At 31.0% G+C, this 19,755-nt stretch overlaps 1 protein-coding gene across 1 annotated transcript in view; it reads left to right on the top strand.

Moving 5' to 3' along the window:
• The window catches only part of LOC123755309 (protein psiQ), a 97,110-nt gene that overhangs the window by 60,852 nt on the left and 16,503 nt on the right, over positions 1-19,755 (top strand). The window contains exons 16-17 of the mRNA XM_069327849.1: positions 2,741-2,866; positions 4,015-4,140. Of these exons, the coding sequence (XP_069183950.1) occupies positions 2,741-2,866; positions 4,015-4,140 (252 nt within the window). The remainder of the gene's footprint in view (positions 1-2,740; positions 2,867-4,014; positions 4,141-19,755) is intronic.

The following is a 19,755-nucleotide window of genomic DNA, read 5'->3' as shown; positions in this document are numbered from 1 at the left end:
TCCAGCTGTAAACCTGGATATGTCGGGAGTTCCATTCGGAACTTTAAGATTAGGATACTTGAGCACCGGGGATTATCTTTTAGGACTGGATTACCATTGTCTAAACCAGCATTTTCGGAGATTAGAAACCATTGTTATGAGTTTGATCATTCTCTGCTGGAATCTGATTTTAAAATTCTGGACACTTGTATGAATGGCCAGTCAGATTTGAGAGTAATGGAATCCTTATATATAAAGGAGCTGCGGCCTCTGTTAAATAGCAACCTTTCAGCTGTTCAATTGTACACTGTATAGTGCACAGTAGGCCCTGTAATTTGATTTTTAGTTAATTTTGGTAGTTTAATTTTGTTTAGTTTACCATGTCTTTGCCCTTTCTTACTTATTTCAAGTCTTAACATTGTACATTAATATAATCTTTTATTTAGGATATATAATACATTTTTTGGTATTTAATTTTATTTAATATTTGAGTTTTTTATAAGATTTTGGTTAGTACTTTATAATTGTCGTTTATTCTGTTTGTATTTTACATACATTTTTTGCAGATTTGTAGTCATTATATAAATATTTGTTATAGTGTTTAGTATCTATGTGTTAGGTATCAACTTTCACTTCTGATCACTTCACGTAAGTTTAATGGAATGGTTTGTTTTAGTAGTTATAAATTTCATCTTGTAGTTTAATGGATTTTAAATTAGTTTTTAATATATGTGACAGTTAATAAGTTTTATTGTATTGATCACTTTAAGTGCGCTTAAGTGTTTTGTTTTTTAAGCATTTTCCTTTCTTTGATAGGCAATTATATTCAGTATGAGTTCTTTGTTTACCAGCTATTTGATTGTGATTTCTGTTTTTTCTTTTAGATCTGATGATGAATACGAGAAGTATTCGAAACGTTATGTTTTTTAAAGTAAAGATTCTGATACAAGATGTTCAGTATATCCTTGGTTTTCCTATTCATCTTAAAAATAATATATATATATATATATATATATATATATATATATATATATATATATATATATATATATATATATATATATATATAATATGTATGTGTGTATATCACGAAAATAAACACGTGATTAAGAATGTGACAATGTCAGACCACGGAGGAAAAATGAAACAGGAAATTTCCTTAAGTACTTTCGTATATTAAATACATCTTCAGAAGGTCCTGAAGATGTATCTGAAGATGTATTTAATATACGAAAGTACTTAAGGAAATTTCCTGTTTCATTTTTCCTCCGTGGTCTGACATTGTCATATATATATATATATATATATATATATATATATATATATATATATATATATATATATATATATATATATATATATATATATATATATATATATATATATATATATATATATATATATATATATATATATATATATATATATATATATATATATATATATATATATATATATATATATATATATATATATATATATATATATATATATATATATATATATATATATATATATATATATATATATATATATATATATATATATATATATATATATATATATATATATATATATATATATATATATATATATATATATATATATATATATATATATATCGTACCTAGTAGCCAGAACGCACTTCTCAGCCTACTATGCAAGGCCCGATTAGCCTAATAAGCCAAGTTTTCATGAATTAAATGTTTTTCGACTACCTAACCTACCTAACCTAACTTTTTCGGCTACCTGACCTAACCTAACCTATAAAGATAGGTTAGGTAGGGTTGGTTAGGTTCAGTCATATATCTATGTTAATTTTAACTCCAATAAAAAAAAAAATTACCTCATACATGGTGCCCAAAGACCATAGTGGTCACTAGTAAACATGATAAGTCGTGCAGACGACGCCACCTCCCTCACCAAAATGGCGGCTTCCAACCTACTCCTCTTGCTGTTTATACCCTCTATACACACGTTATATATAAGTATCTACATTTGTGTTCACCATAGCGAACCACTAAGTTGGTATGGTGAGTGTAATCAATAAAAGGTGGCCACACAGAGTCAGAAGACAAAGCCACTACCCTCCCTCCCACAGCATTATTTCTCCCTCAATGGAGCACAGCGCTAAATATGACCACAATCCTGCTATTATCAGAACCCTGGTTAGTTTTATCACAGTCAGGGGTCTTCTGTAATACCATCATCGCTACATAATAGCATGAACATGTATATTATGGCATTTTTAGGCAATGCTGTGGTCACAAGCTGAACAGCAGTGCTGTGGTCACAAGCTGAACAGCAGTGCTGTGAGCTCATGCTGCGTGCGTCAGGCTTGATAGCTCCCTAAATACTGAGGCCCCTAACACCCGGGAATTTGGCCCATAATTTAAAAAAAAATGGCGTCTGTTTACAAGAACCCTGATGAAGGTGTGGTGTATCCGCGGGCTGTTTAAATCTTGCGTAGTACTCCAAAGCATCATATGATACGATGCGCAATTTACTGCAAGTCGGTCAAAGCATCATATGATGCGATGCGCAATTTAAGGGTTAATAAGGCAACAGCCTTGCATTTTACATGACTTGAGTTTCATACCCATTGGACCAAGTGAATAAGATCCAGTTCATTTATATATAAATATTCGCCTTCCAAATTTATTTATTCACATGCAATTAATTTTGTTAATGAATTCTAGGTTAAATAATTTAATAACTTTATACTCATCACACCTAACAAACCTGCCTCAACTCATTACAGTCTGCCTCCCACAAGACAAATGCAGTACAAAGAATGGTGTCTGTCAAGCATTCCAGTGTTCAGCTGATGAGTTGGTGATCCCACAAGGCTGTACAGGCGACGGGTGTTTGTGCTGCGCCCCTAAAGGTTGGTAGCGAATATTTTGTCGGTTACAAGTATATTTTAATGTAAAACAATATAAAGTCCTGTTTTATCTTCCCCCTAAAAGATTTGTGTGTTTTAATACTGTACTATGAATAATATTTAAGTTAGAAGACCTTGTCTGTATTTTTGTAATACAGTATACGTAAGAAAAGTTGAGTTAAATATCATTTTACCTAGTCGAATAATGATAGGTGTAATATTACAGTACAGTATATTAATTACTAATAACAAAATATTAATAGTGGAAATATGAACGAAGTGATAACGTAAGTCATACTTATTTGGAAGATTTGGAAGGGTTGTTGCAACCAGAACTGCTGTATTTTTTCAGCAATTACTGTGCATATTGGCGTAGTCATCTTGATTAGTAAAGTAAATTTTATTCAGGAAAGTATATACATAATTGATTTACAAACATAATGGATGAACAAGTCCACAAGGGCCGTAATGAGGATTCGAACCTGCGTCCGAGAGCATCCCAGACGCTGCCTTAATCGACTGAGCTACGACATGGTTAAAAAGAGTTGAAACCGAAGTTCTACTGAACTTACTGGATGCCGCAGCCTCTCCGAGACACAGACCAGGGTTTTACACAACTCCCCCATGCACTCGAGCTATATCAATAGGCCGTTCTCCCTCTTCGCCCTTACATCATTACACACCGAAATTACGTGATTCATCATATGAACAGATGTAAGAGCGATAATAATATCCACACTTTTAACTGGCCATTCACTAATATAATGATTATCAATGATTTTATTCTAAATAATGTGAGATGCTTGGGGATTTGCAACTATTTCATCCGCTTGGAGATATAAGAATATATGCTCATAATCTATCCATTAATAGTGCAGGCTATAGTAAACACTACTCATAAAATGTATGACAAACCATTGGCCATCTGCAGAGGTACGCATTGTTCTTTCTGCTTATGTCTTGTAATTCCTCAGATATACACAGATTCTTATGAGTATTGGTACCTAACATAGATAGGCAGTTTTATTTATACGTTCATAATTTATATATTAATAATAAAATATTAAATATTTCATTCAAGTGTTTTTATAAAATTGTATTAACCTTTAACTGTACCCCCACTATTACAAACTCGCTTCATCTATTTGCAGTCTGCAAGTCACTGCAAATATGCAAAACAAAGAACGGCATCTGCAGGACTTCAAGTTGTTCAACTTATGAGGTGGAAGTAGCGCTAGGCTGTATAGGTGATGGGTGTAGATGCTGTGCCCCCAAAGGTCAGTAACATGTTTGTTTTTCAGTTTACAATTTTAATAGCAATATATAATCCGGATTTTACTATTTGCATTAATAACATTCAATAGAGTTATGCACTAAAATGAAGTGCAAAATTAGCATCCTTTATGTCTTTATGTAAATGTATGCACAAATAACCAATATACAGTGTGTGTATGTGTGTGTGTGTGTGTGTGTGTGTATATATATATATATATATATATATATATATATATATATATAATGCCGTACCTAGTAGCCAGAACGCACTTTTCAGCCTACTATGCAAGGCCCGATTTGCCTAATAAGCCAAGTTTTTATGAATTAATTGTTTTTCGACTACCTAACCTAACCTAATCTATTAAGATGGGTTAGGTTAGGTAGGGTTGGTTAGGTTCGGTCATATATCTACGTTAATTTTAACTCCAATAAAAAAAAATTTTCCTCATGCATAATGAAATGGGTAGCTTTATCATTTCATAAGAAAAAAAATAGAGAAAATATATTAATTCAGGAAAACTTGGCTTATTAGGCAAATCGGGCCTTGCATAGTAGGCTGAGAAATGCGTTCTGGCTACTAGGTATGACATATATATATATATATATATATATATATATATATATATATATATATATATATATATATATATATATATATATATATATATATATATATATATATATATATATATATATAATGTGTGTGTGTGTGTGTCGTACCTAGTAGCCAGAACGCACTTCTCGGTCTACTATACAAGACCCGATTTGCCTAATAAGCCAAGTTTTCTTGAATTAATATATATTTCTAAATATTTTCTTATGAAATGATAAAGCTATCCATTTCATGATGTATGAGTTAATTTTGTTTAATTTGACTTAAAACTAATGTAGATATATGACCGAACCTAACCAACCCTACCTAACCTATCCTATCTTAACCTAACCTGAACTAACATAACTATGTCAATATTTTATGTTCTTAATATAATATAATAATAATAATTCAAATAAACCAATTGAAAATTTGTTGTTGAAAATAAAGAAAATCACTCAGCCTATTAGGCTGAGTGATTTTTTTTATATATATATACACACACACACACACACACACACACACACACACACACACACACAGAGGTGTGTGAAGAACTCAACTAGAGGTTCCAGGAGGTCTTCACAATAGAACAAGGTGAGGTCACTGTGCTAGGAGAAAGGGAGGTAAACCAGGCGGCCTTGGAAGAGTTCGAAATTACGAGAGAGGAGGTCAAGAGACACCTGCTGGATCTGGATGTTAGAAAGGCTGTTGGTCCAGATGGGATCTCACCATGGATACTGAAAGAGTGTGCAGAGGCACTTTGCTTGCCACTCTCCATAGTGTATAGTAAGTCACTGGAGACGGGAGATCTACCAGAAATATGGAAGACGGCGAATGTGGTCCCAATATACAAAAAGGGCGACAGGCAAGAGGCACTGAACTACAGGCCAGTGTCCTTGACTTGTATACCATGCAAGGTGATGGAGAAGATAGTGAGAAAAAACCTGGTAACACATCTGGAGAGAAGGGACTTCGTGACAAATCGCCAACAAGGGTTCAGGGAGGGTAAATCTTGCTTTACAGGCTTGATAGAATTCTACGATCAGGTGACAAAGATTAAGCAAGAAAGAGAGGGCTGGGTGGACTGCATTTTCTTGGATTGTCGGAAAGCCTTTGACACAGTACCGCATAAGAGGCTGGTACATAAGCTGGAGAGACAGGCAGGTGTAGCTGGTAAGGTGCTCCAGTGGATAAGGGAGTATCTAAGCAATAGGAAGCAGAGAGTTATGGTGAGAGGTGAGACCTCCGATTGGCGTGAAGTCACCAGTGGAGTCCCACAGGGCTCTGTACTCGGTCCTATCTTGTTTCTGATATATGTAAAGATCTCCCGGAGGGTATCGATTCATTTCTCTCAATGTTTGCGGACGATGCTAATATTATGAGAAGGATTAAAACAGAAGAGGACTGTTTGAGGCTTCAAGAAGACCTAGACAAGCTGAAGGAATGGTCAAACAAATGGTTGTTAGAGTTTAACCCAACCAAATGTAACGTATTGCAGATAGGTGTAGGGAGCAGGAGGCCAGATACAAGGCATCATCTGGGAGAGGAAATTCTTCAGGAGTCAGAGAAGGAAAAAGACTTGGGGGTTGATATCATGCCAGACCTATCTCCTGCAGCACATATCAAGCGGATAACATCAGCGGCATATGCCAGGCTGGCCAACATACGAACGGCATTCAGAAACTTGTGTAAAGAATCCTTCAGAACTTTGTATACCACATATGTCAGGCCAATCCTGGAGTATGCAGCCCCAGCATGGAGTCCATATCTAGTCAAGGATAAGACTAAACTGGAAAAGGTTCAAAGGTTTGCCACCAGACTAGTACCCGAGCTGAGAGGTATGAGCTACAAGGAGAGACTACGAGAATTAAACCTCACTTCGCTGGAAGACAGAAGAGTAAGGGGGGACATGATCACCACATTCAAGATTCTGAAGGGAATTGATAGGGTAGATAAAGACAGTCTATTTAACACAAGGGGAACACGCACAAGGGGACACAGGTGGAAACTGAGTGCCCAAATGAGCCACAGAGATATTAGAAAGAACTTTTTTAGTGTCAGAGTGGTTGACAAATGGAATGCATTAGGAAGTGATGTGGTGGAGGCTGACTCCATACACAGTTTCAAGTGTAGATATGATAGAGCCCAATAGGCTCAGAAATCTGTACACCTGTTGATTGACGGTTGAGAGGCGGGACCAAAGAGCCAGAGCTCAACCCCCACAAGCACAACTAGGTGAGTACACACACACACACACACACATAAAATACATACACATTCACATACAGTTGTTGTTAAATATGACCGAAAAAGTAAGATTAATAATTCTAACACGAATTTTCTCAATATTTCTTATGTTTCTTTTTACTGTCGATGGTAATTGAAAAATCAATTCTACAAAATTCATTTTTATTTCAAGTCTGACGCGACGCTTTGAACGCGTTTCGTAATAAAGTACAGTATTACATTTTCAAAGACTTTAGTTTACACACACACAACTGTAACCTGAAAACACTTAAGAGTTTTATTTATTCTAACGCTAAACAGCTTGTCTTATATACTCGCATTTGGGTGAGGTGATATGTTGCAACAGTTTTGGATGAGGTGAACAAACTTTTGACCAACACAAGACAGAACACGGTGCAATGGGTATAAATTGGGTAAGTGAGAGGGAAGAATGGAAGTAACTGCAAAGAGCCTATACTTCCTCTTGATGCTTCTATATTGGTACGGAGTCTTGAAGTGGGTAGAATATAGTTGTGCATTAATTGGCTGTTGATTGCTGGTGTTGACTTTTTGATGTGTAGATGTCGCAGATGTCGAGCCACCTGCTATCGCTGTATCTATCGATGATTTCTGTGCTATTTGTTAAGACTTCTCTGGTGATGGTCTGGTTGTGGGAAGAGATTATATGTTCCTTAATGGAGCCCTGTTGCTTATGCATTGTTAATTGCCTGGAAAGAGATGTTGTTGTCTTGCCTATATACTGAGTTCTTTGGGGCTTACAGTCCCCAAGTGGGCATTTGAAGGCATAGACGACATTGGTCTCTTTTAAGGCATTTTGCTTTGTGTCTGGAGAGTTTTTAATGAGTAGGTTGGCTGTTTTTTTTGGTTTTATAGTAAATCGTCAATTGTATTTTCTGATTTTTGTCTGTATGGATAACGTTCCTATTAACAATATCTTTCAGGACCCTTTCCTCCGTTTTATGAGCTGTGGAAAAGAAGTTCCTGTAAAATAGTCTAATAGGGGGTACAGGTGTTGTGTTAGTTGACTCTTCAGAGGTTGCATGGCGTTTCACCTTCCTTTTTACGATGTCTTCAACGAATCCATTGGAGAAACCGTTGTTGACTAGGACCTGCCTTACCCTACAGAGTTCTTCATCAGCTTGCTTCCATCCTGAGCTGTGGCTGAGAGCACGGTCGACGTAAGCGTTGACAACACTTCTCTTGTACCTGTCTGGACAGTCACAGTTGGCATTGAGGCACATTCCTATGTTTCCATAGTGTAGACTGCAGTGTGGAAACCTTGGCTCCTTTCCATGACTGTTACATCTAGAAAGGGCAGCTTCCCATCCTTCTCCATCTCGTAAGTGAAACTCGACACAGAATTCTGCTCGAATGCCTCCGCCAGCTCCTGCAGACGTCTGACATTAGGTACCTGTGTAAAAATGTCGTCAACATATCTGCAGTATATGGCAGGTTTCAAGTTCATGCCAACTAAGACCTTCTGTTCGATGGTACCCATGTAGAAGCCGAATTGAAAAACCAAGGTAAACAGATTGATCGAAACTGTAAACGCCAAGAAATCCGGACTCCACCTGCCAAAGATTATTGGGGAATACAAACCTGGGTATGTGTATGGAAATGTCAAGACACACAAGCCTGGAAACCCACTTCGGCCAATCATCAGCCAGATACCCACACCCACGTACTGGGTGACTGGCGAAGAAGACTGGCGAAGCGACTCAACGGTTTGCTGACTCCTTATGTACCTTGTGCTTTCAGCCTGAAGTCTCCAAAGGAATTTATTGACTTACTGCGGGGAACACGGGCCACAGGGATAAGAGCCTCGTTGGACGTAGTATCACTGTTTACCAACATACCTGTGGTAAACAAGTTCTGTGAACTTGAAACCTTCCATATACTGCAGATATGTTGACGACATTTTTACACAGGTACCTGATGTCAGACGTCTGCAGGAGCTGAAGGAGGCATTCGAGCAGAATTTTCGAGTTTCACTTACGAGATGGTGAAGGATGGGAAGCTGCCCTTTCTAGATGTAAGTCATGGAATTTCTGTAGAAGTCCTGTAGAAGTTCTCTATAAATTCCTGTAGTATTTCTGTAGAAATTATGTAAAATTCCTGTAGAAATTATGTAGAATTTCTGTAGAATTTCTATAGAAATCCTACAGAATTTCTTCATGAAATTATAGAAAGTGTAGTAATTCTACAGAAATTCTATGTAATACCTACAGAAATTCTACATAATACCTACAGAAATTTTACATAATTTCTACAGAAATCCTACAGGAACTCTATAGAATTTCTACATTATTTCTACAGAACTTCTACATAACTTCTACATAATTCTACAGAAATTGTGCATAATTTAGGTATAATTTTTGTAGACTTTCTGCAGAAATTCTGTAGGATTCCTGTGGGAATTCTGTGAGATTCCTGTGGGAATTCTGTGAGATTCCTGTGGGAATTCTGTGGGATTCCTGTGGGAATTCTGTGGGAATTCCTGTGGGAATTCCCGTGGGAATTCCCGTGGGAATTCTGTGGGAATTCCCGTGGGAATTCCTGTGGGAATTCTGTGGGATTCCTGTGGGAATTCTGTGGGATTCCTGTGGGAATTCTGTGGGATTCCTGTGGGAATTCTGTGGGATTCCTGTGGGAATTCTATGGGATTCTTGGGGGGGATTTTGTAGGATTCTTGGGGGGGATTTTGTAGGATTCTTGGGGGGATTTTGTGGGATTCCTGGGGGCGATTTTGTGGGATTCCTGGGGGGCGATTTTGTGGGATTCCTGGGGGGCGATTGTGTGGGATTCCTGGGGGGCGATTGTGGGATTCCTGGGGGGCGATTTTGTGGGATTCCTAGGGGGATTCCTATGGGGATTCCTATGGGATTCCTATGGGATTCCTGGGGGGATTCTGTGGGATTCCTATGGGATTCCTGGGGGATTCTGTGGGATTCCAGTGGGAATGCTGTGGGATTCCAGTGGGAATGCTGTGGGATTCCAGTGGGAATACTGTGGGATTTTTACATAATTTCTACAGAAATTACACCAAAATTATGTATAATTTCTGTAGAATTTGTAAAAAATGTAGAAATTATGTAGAATTTCTGTAGAAATTATGTAGAATTTCTGTAGAAATTATGTACAATTTCTATAGAAATTGTAGAATTTCTACATAATTTCTACAGAGATTCTACATAATTTCTACAGAGATTCTACATAATTTCTACAGAGATTCTACATAATTTCTACAGAGATTCTACATAATTTCTACAGAGATTCTACATAATTTCTACAGAAATTCTATATAATTTCTACAGAAATTATACCAAAATTATGTAGAATTTCTGTAGAATTTGTATAAAAAATTATGTAGAAATTATGTATAATTTCTGGAGAAATTGTAGAATTTATACATAATTTCTACAGAAATTCAAATATAATTTCTACAGAACTAATACAGAACTACTAGAGGGAGGTTCTGTAGGAATTGTGTAGAAGTTCTGTAGGAATTGTGTAGAAGTTCTGTAGGAATTGTGTAGAAGTTCTGTAGGAATTGTGTAGAAGTTCTGTAGGAATTGTGTAGAAGTTCTGTAGGAATTGTGTAGAAGTTCTGTAGGAATTGTGTAGAAGTTCTGTAGGAATTGTGTAGAAGTTCTGTAGGAATTGTGTAGAAGTTCTGTAGGAATTGTGTAGAAGTTCTGTAGGAATTGTGTAGAAGTTCTGTAGGAATTGTGTAGAAGTTCTGTAGGAATTGTGTAGAAGTTCTGTAGGAATTGTGTAGAAGTTCTGTAGGAATTGTGTAGAAGTTCTGTTGGAATTGTGTAGAAGTTCTGTAGGAATTGTGTAGAAGTTCTGTAGGAATTGTGTAGAAGTTCTGTAGGAATTGTGTAGAAGTTCTGTAGGAATTGTGTAGAAGTTCTGTAGGAATTGTGTAGAAGTTCTGTAGGAATTGTGTAGAAGTTCTGTAGGAATTGTGTAGAAGTTCTGTAGGAATTGTGTAGAAGTTCTGTAGGAATTGTGTAGAAGTTCTGTAGGAATTGTGTAGAAGTTCTGTAGGAATTGTGTAGAAGTTCTGTAGGAATTGTGTAGAAGTTCTGTAGGAATTGTGTAGAAGTTCTGTAGGAATTGTGTAGAAGTTCTGTAGGAATTGTGTAGAAGTTCTGTAGGAATTGTGTAGAAGTTCTGTAGGAATTGTGTAGAAGTTCTGTAGGAATTGTGTAGAAGTTCTGTAGGAATTGTGTAGAAGTTCTGTAGGAATTGTGTAGAAGTTCTGTAGGAATTGTGTAGAAGTTCTGTAGGAATTGTGTAGAAGTTCTGTAGGAATTGTGTAGAAGTTCTGCAGGAATTGTGTAGAAGTTCTGCAGGAATTGTGTAGAAGTTCTGCAGGAATCGTGTAGAAGTTCTGCAGGAATCGTGTAGAAGTTCTGCAGGAATCGTGTAGAAGTTCTGCAGGAATCGTGTAGAAGTTCTGCAGGAATCGTGTAGAAGTTCTGCAGGAATCGTGTAGAAGTTCTGCAGGAATCGTGTAGAAGTTCTGCAGGAATCGTGTAGAAGTTCTGCAGGAATCGTGTAGAAGTTCTGAAGGAATTATAAAGAATTTCTGTAAAAATTCTGTAGAAATTATTTAATTTACTGTAGAATTTCTACATAATTCCTTCAGAAATTCTACATAAATTCCTACATAAATTCTACATAATTCCTACAGAAATTCTACACAATTCCTACAGAAATTCTACACAATTACTATAGAAATTCTACACAATTCGTACAGAAGCTTCTTCTAGTAGTTCTGTAGAAATTATGTAGAAATTCAACAATTTCTAAATAAATTCTACAATTTCTACAGAAATTATAAATAATTTCTACAGAAATTATACATAATTTTTGTTTACAAATTTTTATACAAATTCTACAGAAATTCTACATAATTTTGGTTTATTTTCTGTAGATATTTAGAAATTCAACATTTTCTACATAATTCCTACAGAACCTTTACAGAATTCCTGCATAACCTCTGCAGAATTCCTACAAAACCTCTGCAGAAATTCTGCAGAGGTTCTGTGGAAATTCTGCAGAACCACTGCAGAGGTTCTGTAGAGGTTCCATAGGAATTATGTAGAAATTGTAGAATGTCTATATAATTTCTACAGAAATTATACCAAAATTATATACAATTTCTGTAGAATTTGTATAAAAAATTATGTAGAAATTGAAGAACTTTTACAGATATTATACATTATTTCTACAGAAATTCGATATAATTACTACAGAAATTTGATAAAATTTCTACAGAACTACTACAGGGAGGTTCTGTAGAAATTATATAGGAATTCTGTAGGAATTGTGTAGAATTTCTGTAGAAATTATGTAGAATTTCTGTAGAAATTATATATAATTTCTGTAGAAATTATGTAGAATTTTTGTAGGAATTGTGTTGAATTTATGTAGAAATTATCTAGACTTTCTGTAGAAATTATGTATAAATTCTATAGAATTTTTGTAGAAATTATATAGAAATTCTTTAGAAATTATATAGATTTTCTGTAGAATTCTTGTAGATTTTCTGTAGAAATTATACAGAAATTGTGTATATTTTCTGTAGAAATTGTGTATATTTTCTGTAGAAATTGTGTAGATTTTCTGTAGAAATTGATTGAGAAATTAATTGTAGGTTTTCTGTTGAAATTGTGTAGGTTTTCTGTAGAAATTGTGTAGGTTTTCTGTAGAAATTGTGTAGGTTTTCTGTAGAAATTGTGTAGGTTTTCTGTAGAAATTGTGTAGGTTTTCTGTAGAAATTGTGTAGGTTTTCTGTAGAAATTGTGTAGGTTTTCTGTAGAAATTGTGTAGGTTTTCTGTAGAAATTGTGTAGGTTTTCTGTAGAAATTGTGTAGGATTTCTGTAGAAATTGTGTAGGATTTCTGTAGAAATTGTGTAGGATTTCTGTAGAAATTGTGTAGAATTTCTGTAGAAATTGTGTAGAATTTCTGTAGAAATTGTGTAGAATTTCTGTAGAAATTATATAGATTTGCTATACGATTGCTGTAGAAATTATGTAGTTTTTTTGTAGAAATTATGTAGATTTTCTATACGATTTCTGTAGAAATTATGTAGATTTTCTGTAGAAATTCTATAGATTTTCTGTAGTAATTATATAGATTTTCTGTAGAAATTATATAGATTTTCTGTAGAAATTATGTAGATTTTCTGTACAAATTATGTAGATTTTCTGTACGATTTCTGTAGAAATTATGTAGATTTTCTGTAGAAATTATGTAGAATTTCTATAGAAATTTATATTTCTACATAAATTCTACATAATTTCTACATAATTTCTACAGAAATTCTACATAAAATCTATATAATTTATACATTATATTATATATATATATTTCTGTAGAAATTATGTAGAATTTCTGTAGAAATTGTAATTTTTTTACATAACTTCTATAGAAATTGTACATAATTTCTGGAGAGGTTCTGTAGAATGTGAAAATCCTGTAGAATTTCTATAGAAATTTTGTAAATCATCTGTAGAGGTTCTGTAGGAATTCTGTGGAAATTATGTAAGAATGATGTAGAAATTATGTGCGAATTCTGTAGAGATTCTATAGGAATAATGTAGAAATTGTAGAATTTATATATTTCTATGGAAATTCTATATAATTTCTTCAGTACTACAGGGAGGTTCTGTAGAAATTGTATAGAAATTCTGTAGGAATTGTGTAAAATTTCTGTAGAAAATATGTAGAAATTATGTAGATTTTCTGTAAAAATTATGTAGATTTTCTGTAGAAATTATATAAAAAGTATATATATTCTGTAGAAATTATTAATTTTTTTACAGGAAATCTATGTCATTTAGAAACTATATAGATTTTCTGTAGAAATTATGTAGGGTTTCTGTAGAAATTGTAGGATTTCTGTAGTAATTGTATAGATATCCTGTAGAAATTATATAGACTTTATATAAAAATTCCATATAAAATTATGTAAGTTTTCTCTAGGAATTATTTCGAATTTTTTTACAATTTCTGTAGAAATTATGTAGATTTTCTGTAGAAATTATGTAGGATTCCTGTAGAAATTATATAGATTTTCTGTAGAAATTTATGTAATTTCTACAGAAATCTTACAGAAAATCTACATAATTTCTACAGAAAATCTACAGAATTTCTATATGATTTTCTGTAGAAATTATGTACAATGTCTAAAAAAATTATGTAGATTTTCTGTAGAAATTATGTAATTTTCTGTAGAAATTATATAAATTTACTATAAGTTCTTTAGAAATTATATAGAATTTCTGTAGATTTTCTGTAGAAATTATGTAGATTTAATATAGAATTTCTGTAGGATTTCTGTAGAAATAATATATATTTTCTGTAGAAATCATGTAAATATTCTGTAGAAAAAAATGTAGATTTTCTGTAGAAATTGTATATATTTTCTGTAGAAATTATATAAATTTTTTGTAGAAATTATGTAGATTTTCTGTAGAAATTATGTGTATATTCTGTAGAAATTATGTAGATATTCTGTAGGACTTCTGTAGGATTTCTGTAGAAATTTATATAATTTCTACAGAAAATCTACAAAATTTCTACAGATATCCTACATAATTTCTAAAGAAATTCTACATAATTTCTACATAAATAATAAAATAATTATACATAAATGCAGAAAATCTATATAATTTTCAAGAAAATCTTGTAGAAATTCTATACAAATTATATATTTTCTGTAGAAATTATGTAGGATTTCTGTGGAAATTATGTTGGATTGCTGTAGAAATTATGTAGGATTGCTGTAGAAATTGATATAGATTTTCTGAAGAAATCTACATAATTTCTACAGAAAATCTAAAATTTCTACAGAAATCGTACAGAAATTCTACATAATTTCTACAGCAAGTCACGTAGAAATTCTATAGAAATTATATGTTTAATGTAGAAAAAAAATATAATTTCTACATTAAACATATAATTTCTATAGAATTTCTACGTGACTTTCTGTAGAAATTATGTAGAATTTCTGTAGAAATTATGTAGGATTTCTGTAGAAATTATGTAGGATTTCTGTAGAAATTATGTAGAATTTCTGTAGATATTATGTAGGATTTCTGTAGAAATTATGTAGGATTTCTGTAGAAATTATGTAGAATTTCTGTAGATATTATGTAGGATTTCTGTAGATATTATGTAGGATTTCTGTAGAAATTATGTAGAATTTCTGTAGAAATTATGTAGAATTTCTGTAGAAATTTATATTATTTATACATAATTTCTACAGAAAACCTACAGAAATTCGACAATTTCTACAGAAATCGTATAGAAAATCTTTATAATTTCTATGGAAAATCTACATAATTTCTACAGAAAATCTACATAATTTCTACAGAAAATCTACATAATTTCTACAGAACATCTACATAATTTCTACAGAAAATCTACATAATTTCTACATAAAATCTATATAATTTATACATTATATATATAATTTTCTGTAGAAATAATGTATAATTTCTGTAGAAATTATGTAGAATTTCTGTAGGAGTTATGTAGAATTTCTGTAGGAGTTATGTAGAATTTCTGTAGGAGTTATGTAGAATTATGTACGATGTCTGTAGAATTTGTCGAATTTCTGTAGGTTTTCTGTAGAAATTATGTATAAATAATATAAATTTCTACAGAAATCCTACATAATTTCTACAGAAAATCTACATAATTTCTACAGAAATTCTACATAAAATCTATATAATTTATACATTACATTATATATATAATTTTCTGTAGAAATTATGTAGAATTTCTGTAGAAATTTATATAATTTCTACAGAAATCGTACAGAAATTCTACATAATTTCTACAAAAAACCTACATAATTTCTACAGAAATTCTACATAATTTCTACAGAAATTCTACATAATTTCTACTGAAATTCTACATAATTTCTACTGAAATTCTACCAAATATCTACAGAAATTTTACCAAATATCTACAGAAATTTTACCAAATATCTACAGAAATTCTACATAATTTCTACAGAAATTCTACATAATTTCTACAGAAATTCTACATAATTTCTACAGAAAATCTATATAATTTATACATTACATTATATATATAATTTTCTGTAGAAATTTTATAGAATTTCTGTAGAAATTTTATAGATTTTCTGTAGAAATTATGTAGAATTTCTGTAGAAATTATGTAGAATTTCTGTAGAAATTATGTAGATTTTCTGTAGATATTATGTAGAATTTCTGTAGAAATTATGTAGAATTTCTGTAGAAATTATGTAGAATTTCTGTAGAAATTATGTAGAATTTCTGTAGAAATTATGTAGAATTTCTGTAGAAATTATGTAGAATTTCTGTAGATATTTGGTAGAACTTCAGTAGATATTTGGTAGAATTTCTGTAGAAATTATGTAGAAATTTATATTATTTTTACATAATTTCTACAGAAATTCTACATAACTCCTACAGAAATTCTACACAATTTCTACAGAAATTCTATATAATTTATACATTACATTATATATATAATTTTCTGTAGAAATTATGTAGACTTTCTGTAGAAATTCTATAGAAATTATGTAGATTTTCTGTAGAAATTGTGTAGAAGTTCTGTAGAATTTCTGGAGAAATTGTGAAAATTCTCTGTAGAAATTCTGTAGAATTTCTGTAAATATAAATTTCTACATAATTTCTACAGAAAATCTACAGAAATTCTACATAATTTCAACATAAAATCTATGTTGTACATTATATATATAATTTTCTGTAGAAATTATGTAGAATTTCTGTAGAAATTTATATAATTTCTGTAGAAATTTATATAATTTCTACAGAAATTCTACATAATTTCTACAAAAAAACCTACATAATTTCTACAGCAATCGTACAGAAATTCTACATAATTTCTACAGAAATTCTACATAATTTCTACAGAAATTCTACATAATTTCTACAGAAATTCTACATAATTTCTACAGAAATTCTACATAATTTCTACAGAAATTCTACATAATTTCTACAGAAATTCTACATAATTTCTACAGAAATTCTACATAATTTCTACAGAAAATCTATATAATTTCTACAGAAATTTTGCATAATTTCTACAGAAATTTTGCATAATTTCTACAGAAAATCTACATAATATCTACAGAAAGTCTACATAATTTCTACAGAAAATCTACATAATTTCTACAGAAAATCTACTGAAAATTATATAACGTAATGTATAAATTATATAGATTTTCTGTAGAAATTCTGTAGAATTTCTGTAGGAATTATGTAGATTTTCTGTAGAAATTATGTAGAATTTCTGTAGAAATGATGTAGAATTTCTGTAGAAATGATGTAGAATTTCTGTAGGAGTTATGTAGATTTTCTGTAGGAATTATGTAGATATTATGTAGAATTTCTGTAGAATTCCTGTAGAAATTATGTAGAATTTCTGTAGGAGTTATGTAGATTTTCTGTAGAAATTATGTAGAAATAATATAAATTTATACAGAAATTCTACATGATATCCACAGAAAATCTACATAATTTCTACAGAAATTCTACATAATTTCTACAGAAATTCTACATAATTTCTACAGAAAATCTACATAATTTCAACATAAAATCTATGTTGTACATTATATATATAATTTTCTGTAGAAATTATGTAGAATTTCTGTAGAAATTTATATAATTTCTGTAGAAATTTATATAATTTCTACAGAAATTCTACATAATTTCTACAAAAAAACCTACATAATTTCTACAGCAATCGTACAGAAATTCTACATAATTTCTACAGAAATTCTACATAATTTCTACAGAAAATCTATATAATTTCTACAGAAATTCTGCATAATTTCTACAGAAAATCTACATATCTACAGAAAGTCTACATAATTTCTACAGAAAATCTACATAATTTCTACAGAAAATCTACTGAAAATTATATAACGTAATGTATAAATTATATAGATTCTACATAATTTCCACAGAAAATCTATATATTTTTACATTACATTATATAATTTTCTGTAGAAATTATATAGATTTTTTGTGGAAATTATGTAAATTTTCTGTAGAAATTATGTAGATTTTCTGTAGAAATTATGTAGAATTTTTGTAGAAATTATGTAGATTTTCTGTACGATTTCTGTAGAAATTGACAAATTTCTGTAGGTTTTCTGTAGAAATTATGTAGAAATAATATAAATTTCTACAGAAAATCTACATAATTTCTACAGAAAATCTACATAATTTCTACAGAAATTCTGCATAATTTCTACAGAAAATCTACATAATATGTACAGAAAATCTACATAATTTCTACAGAAAATCTACTGAAAATTATATAACGTAATGTATAAATTATATAGATTTTATGTAGAAATTCTGTAGGAATTATGTAGAATTTCTGTAGAAATTATGTAGAATTTCTGTAGGAGTTATGTAGATATTATGTAGAATTTCTGTAGAATTTCTGTAGAAATTATGTAGAATTTCTGTAGAAATTTATATTATTTCTACAGAAATTCTACATAATTTCTACAGAAATTCTACAGAAATTCTACATAATTTCTACAGAAATTCTACATAATTTCTACAGAAATTCTACATAATTTCTACAGAAATTCTACATAATTTCTACAGAAATTCTACATAATTTCTACAGAAATTCTACATAATTTCTACAGAAATTCTACATAATTTCTACAGAAAGTCTACATAATTTCTACATAACTCCTACAGAAATTCTACAGAAAATCTACATAAATTCTATATAATTTCTACAGAAATTCTACCAAATATCTACAGAAATTCTACATAATTTCTACAGAAATTCTACATAATATCCACAGAAAATTTATATATTTTTACATTACATTATATATATAATTTTCTGTAGAAATTATATAGATTTTTCTGTAGAAATTATGTAGAATTTTTGTAATAATTATGTAGAATTTTTGTAGAAATTATATCAAATTTCTGTAGAAATTATATCGAATTTCTGTAGAAATTTACAGAAATTCGATATAATTTCTACAGAAATTTGATATAATTTCTACAAAAATTCTACATAATTATTACAAAAATTCTACATAATTTCTACAGAAAAATCTATATAATTTTTTACAGAAAATTATATATATAATGTAATGTAAAAATATATAAATTTTCTGTGGATATTGTGTAGAATTTCTGTAGAAATTATGTAGAATTTCTGTAGATATTTGGTAGAATTTCTGTAGAAATTATATAGAATTTATGTAGATTTTCTGTAGGAGTTATGTAGAAATTATGTAGAATTTCTGTAGAAATTATGTAGAACTTCTGTAGAAATTATGTAGAACTTCTGTAGAAATTATGTAGAATTTCTGTAGAAATTATGTAGAATTTCTGTAGAAATTATGTAGAATTTCTGTAGAAATTATGTAGAATTTCTGTAGAAATTATGTAGAATTTCTGTAGAAATTATGTAGAATTTCTGTAGAAATTATGTAGAATTTCTACATAATTCCTACAGAAATTCTACATAATTTCTACAGAAATTCTACATAATTCCTACAGAATTTCTACAGAAAATCTATATAATTTATACATTACGTTATATAATTTTCAGTAGATTTTCTGTAGAAATTATGTAGATATTATGTAGATTTTCTGTAGAAATTATGCAGAATTTCTGTAGGAGTTGTGTAGAATTTCTGTAGAAATTGTGTAGATTTTCTATACGATTGCTGTACAAATTATGTAGAATTTCTG

This window comes from Procambarus clarkii, chromosome 20 (genome assembly GCF_040958095.1).
Source record: "Procambarus clarkii isolate CNS0578487 chromosome 20, FALCON_Pclarkii_2.0, whole genome shotgun sequence".
In the NCBI taxonomy this organism is placed as follows: Eukaryota; Metazoa; Arthropoda; class Malacostraca; order Decapoda; family Cambaridae; genus Procambarus; species Procambarus clarkii.
This window is presented reverse-complemented; position numbering and strand designations above follow the sequence as displayed.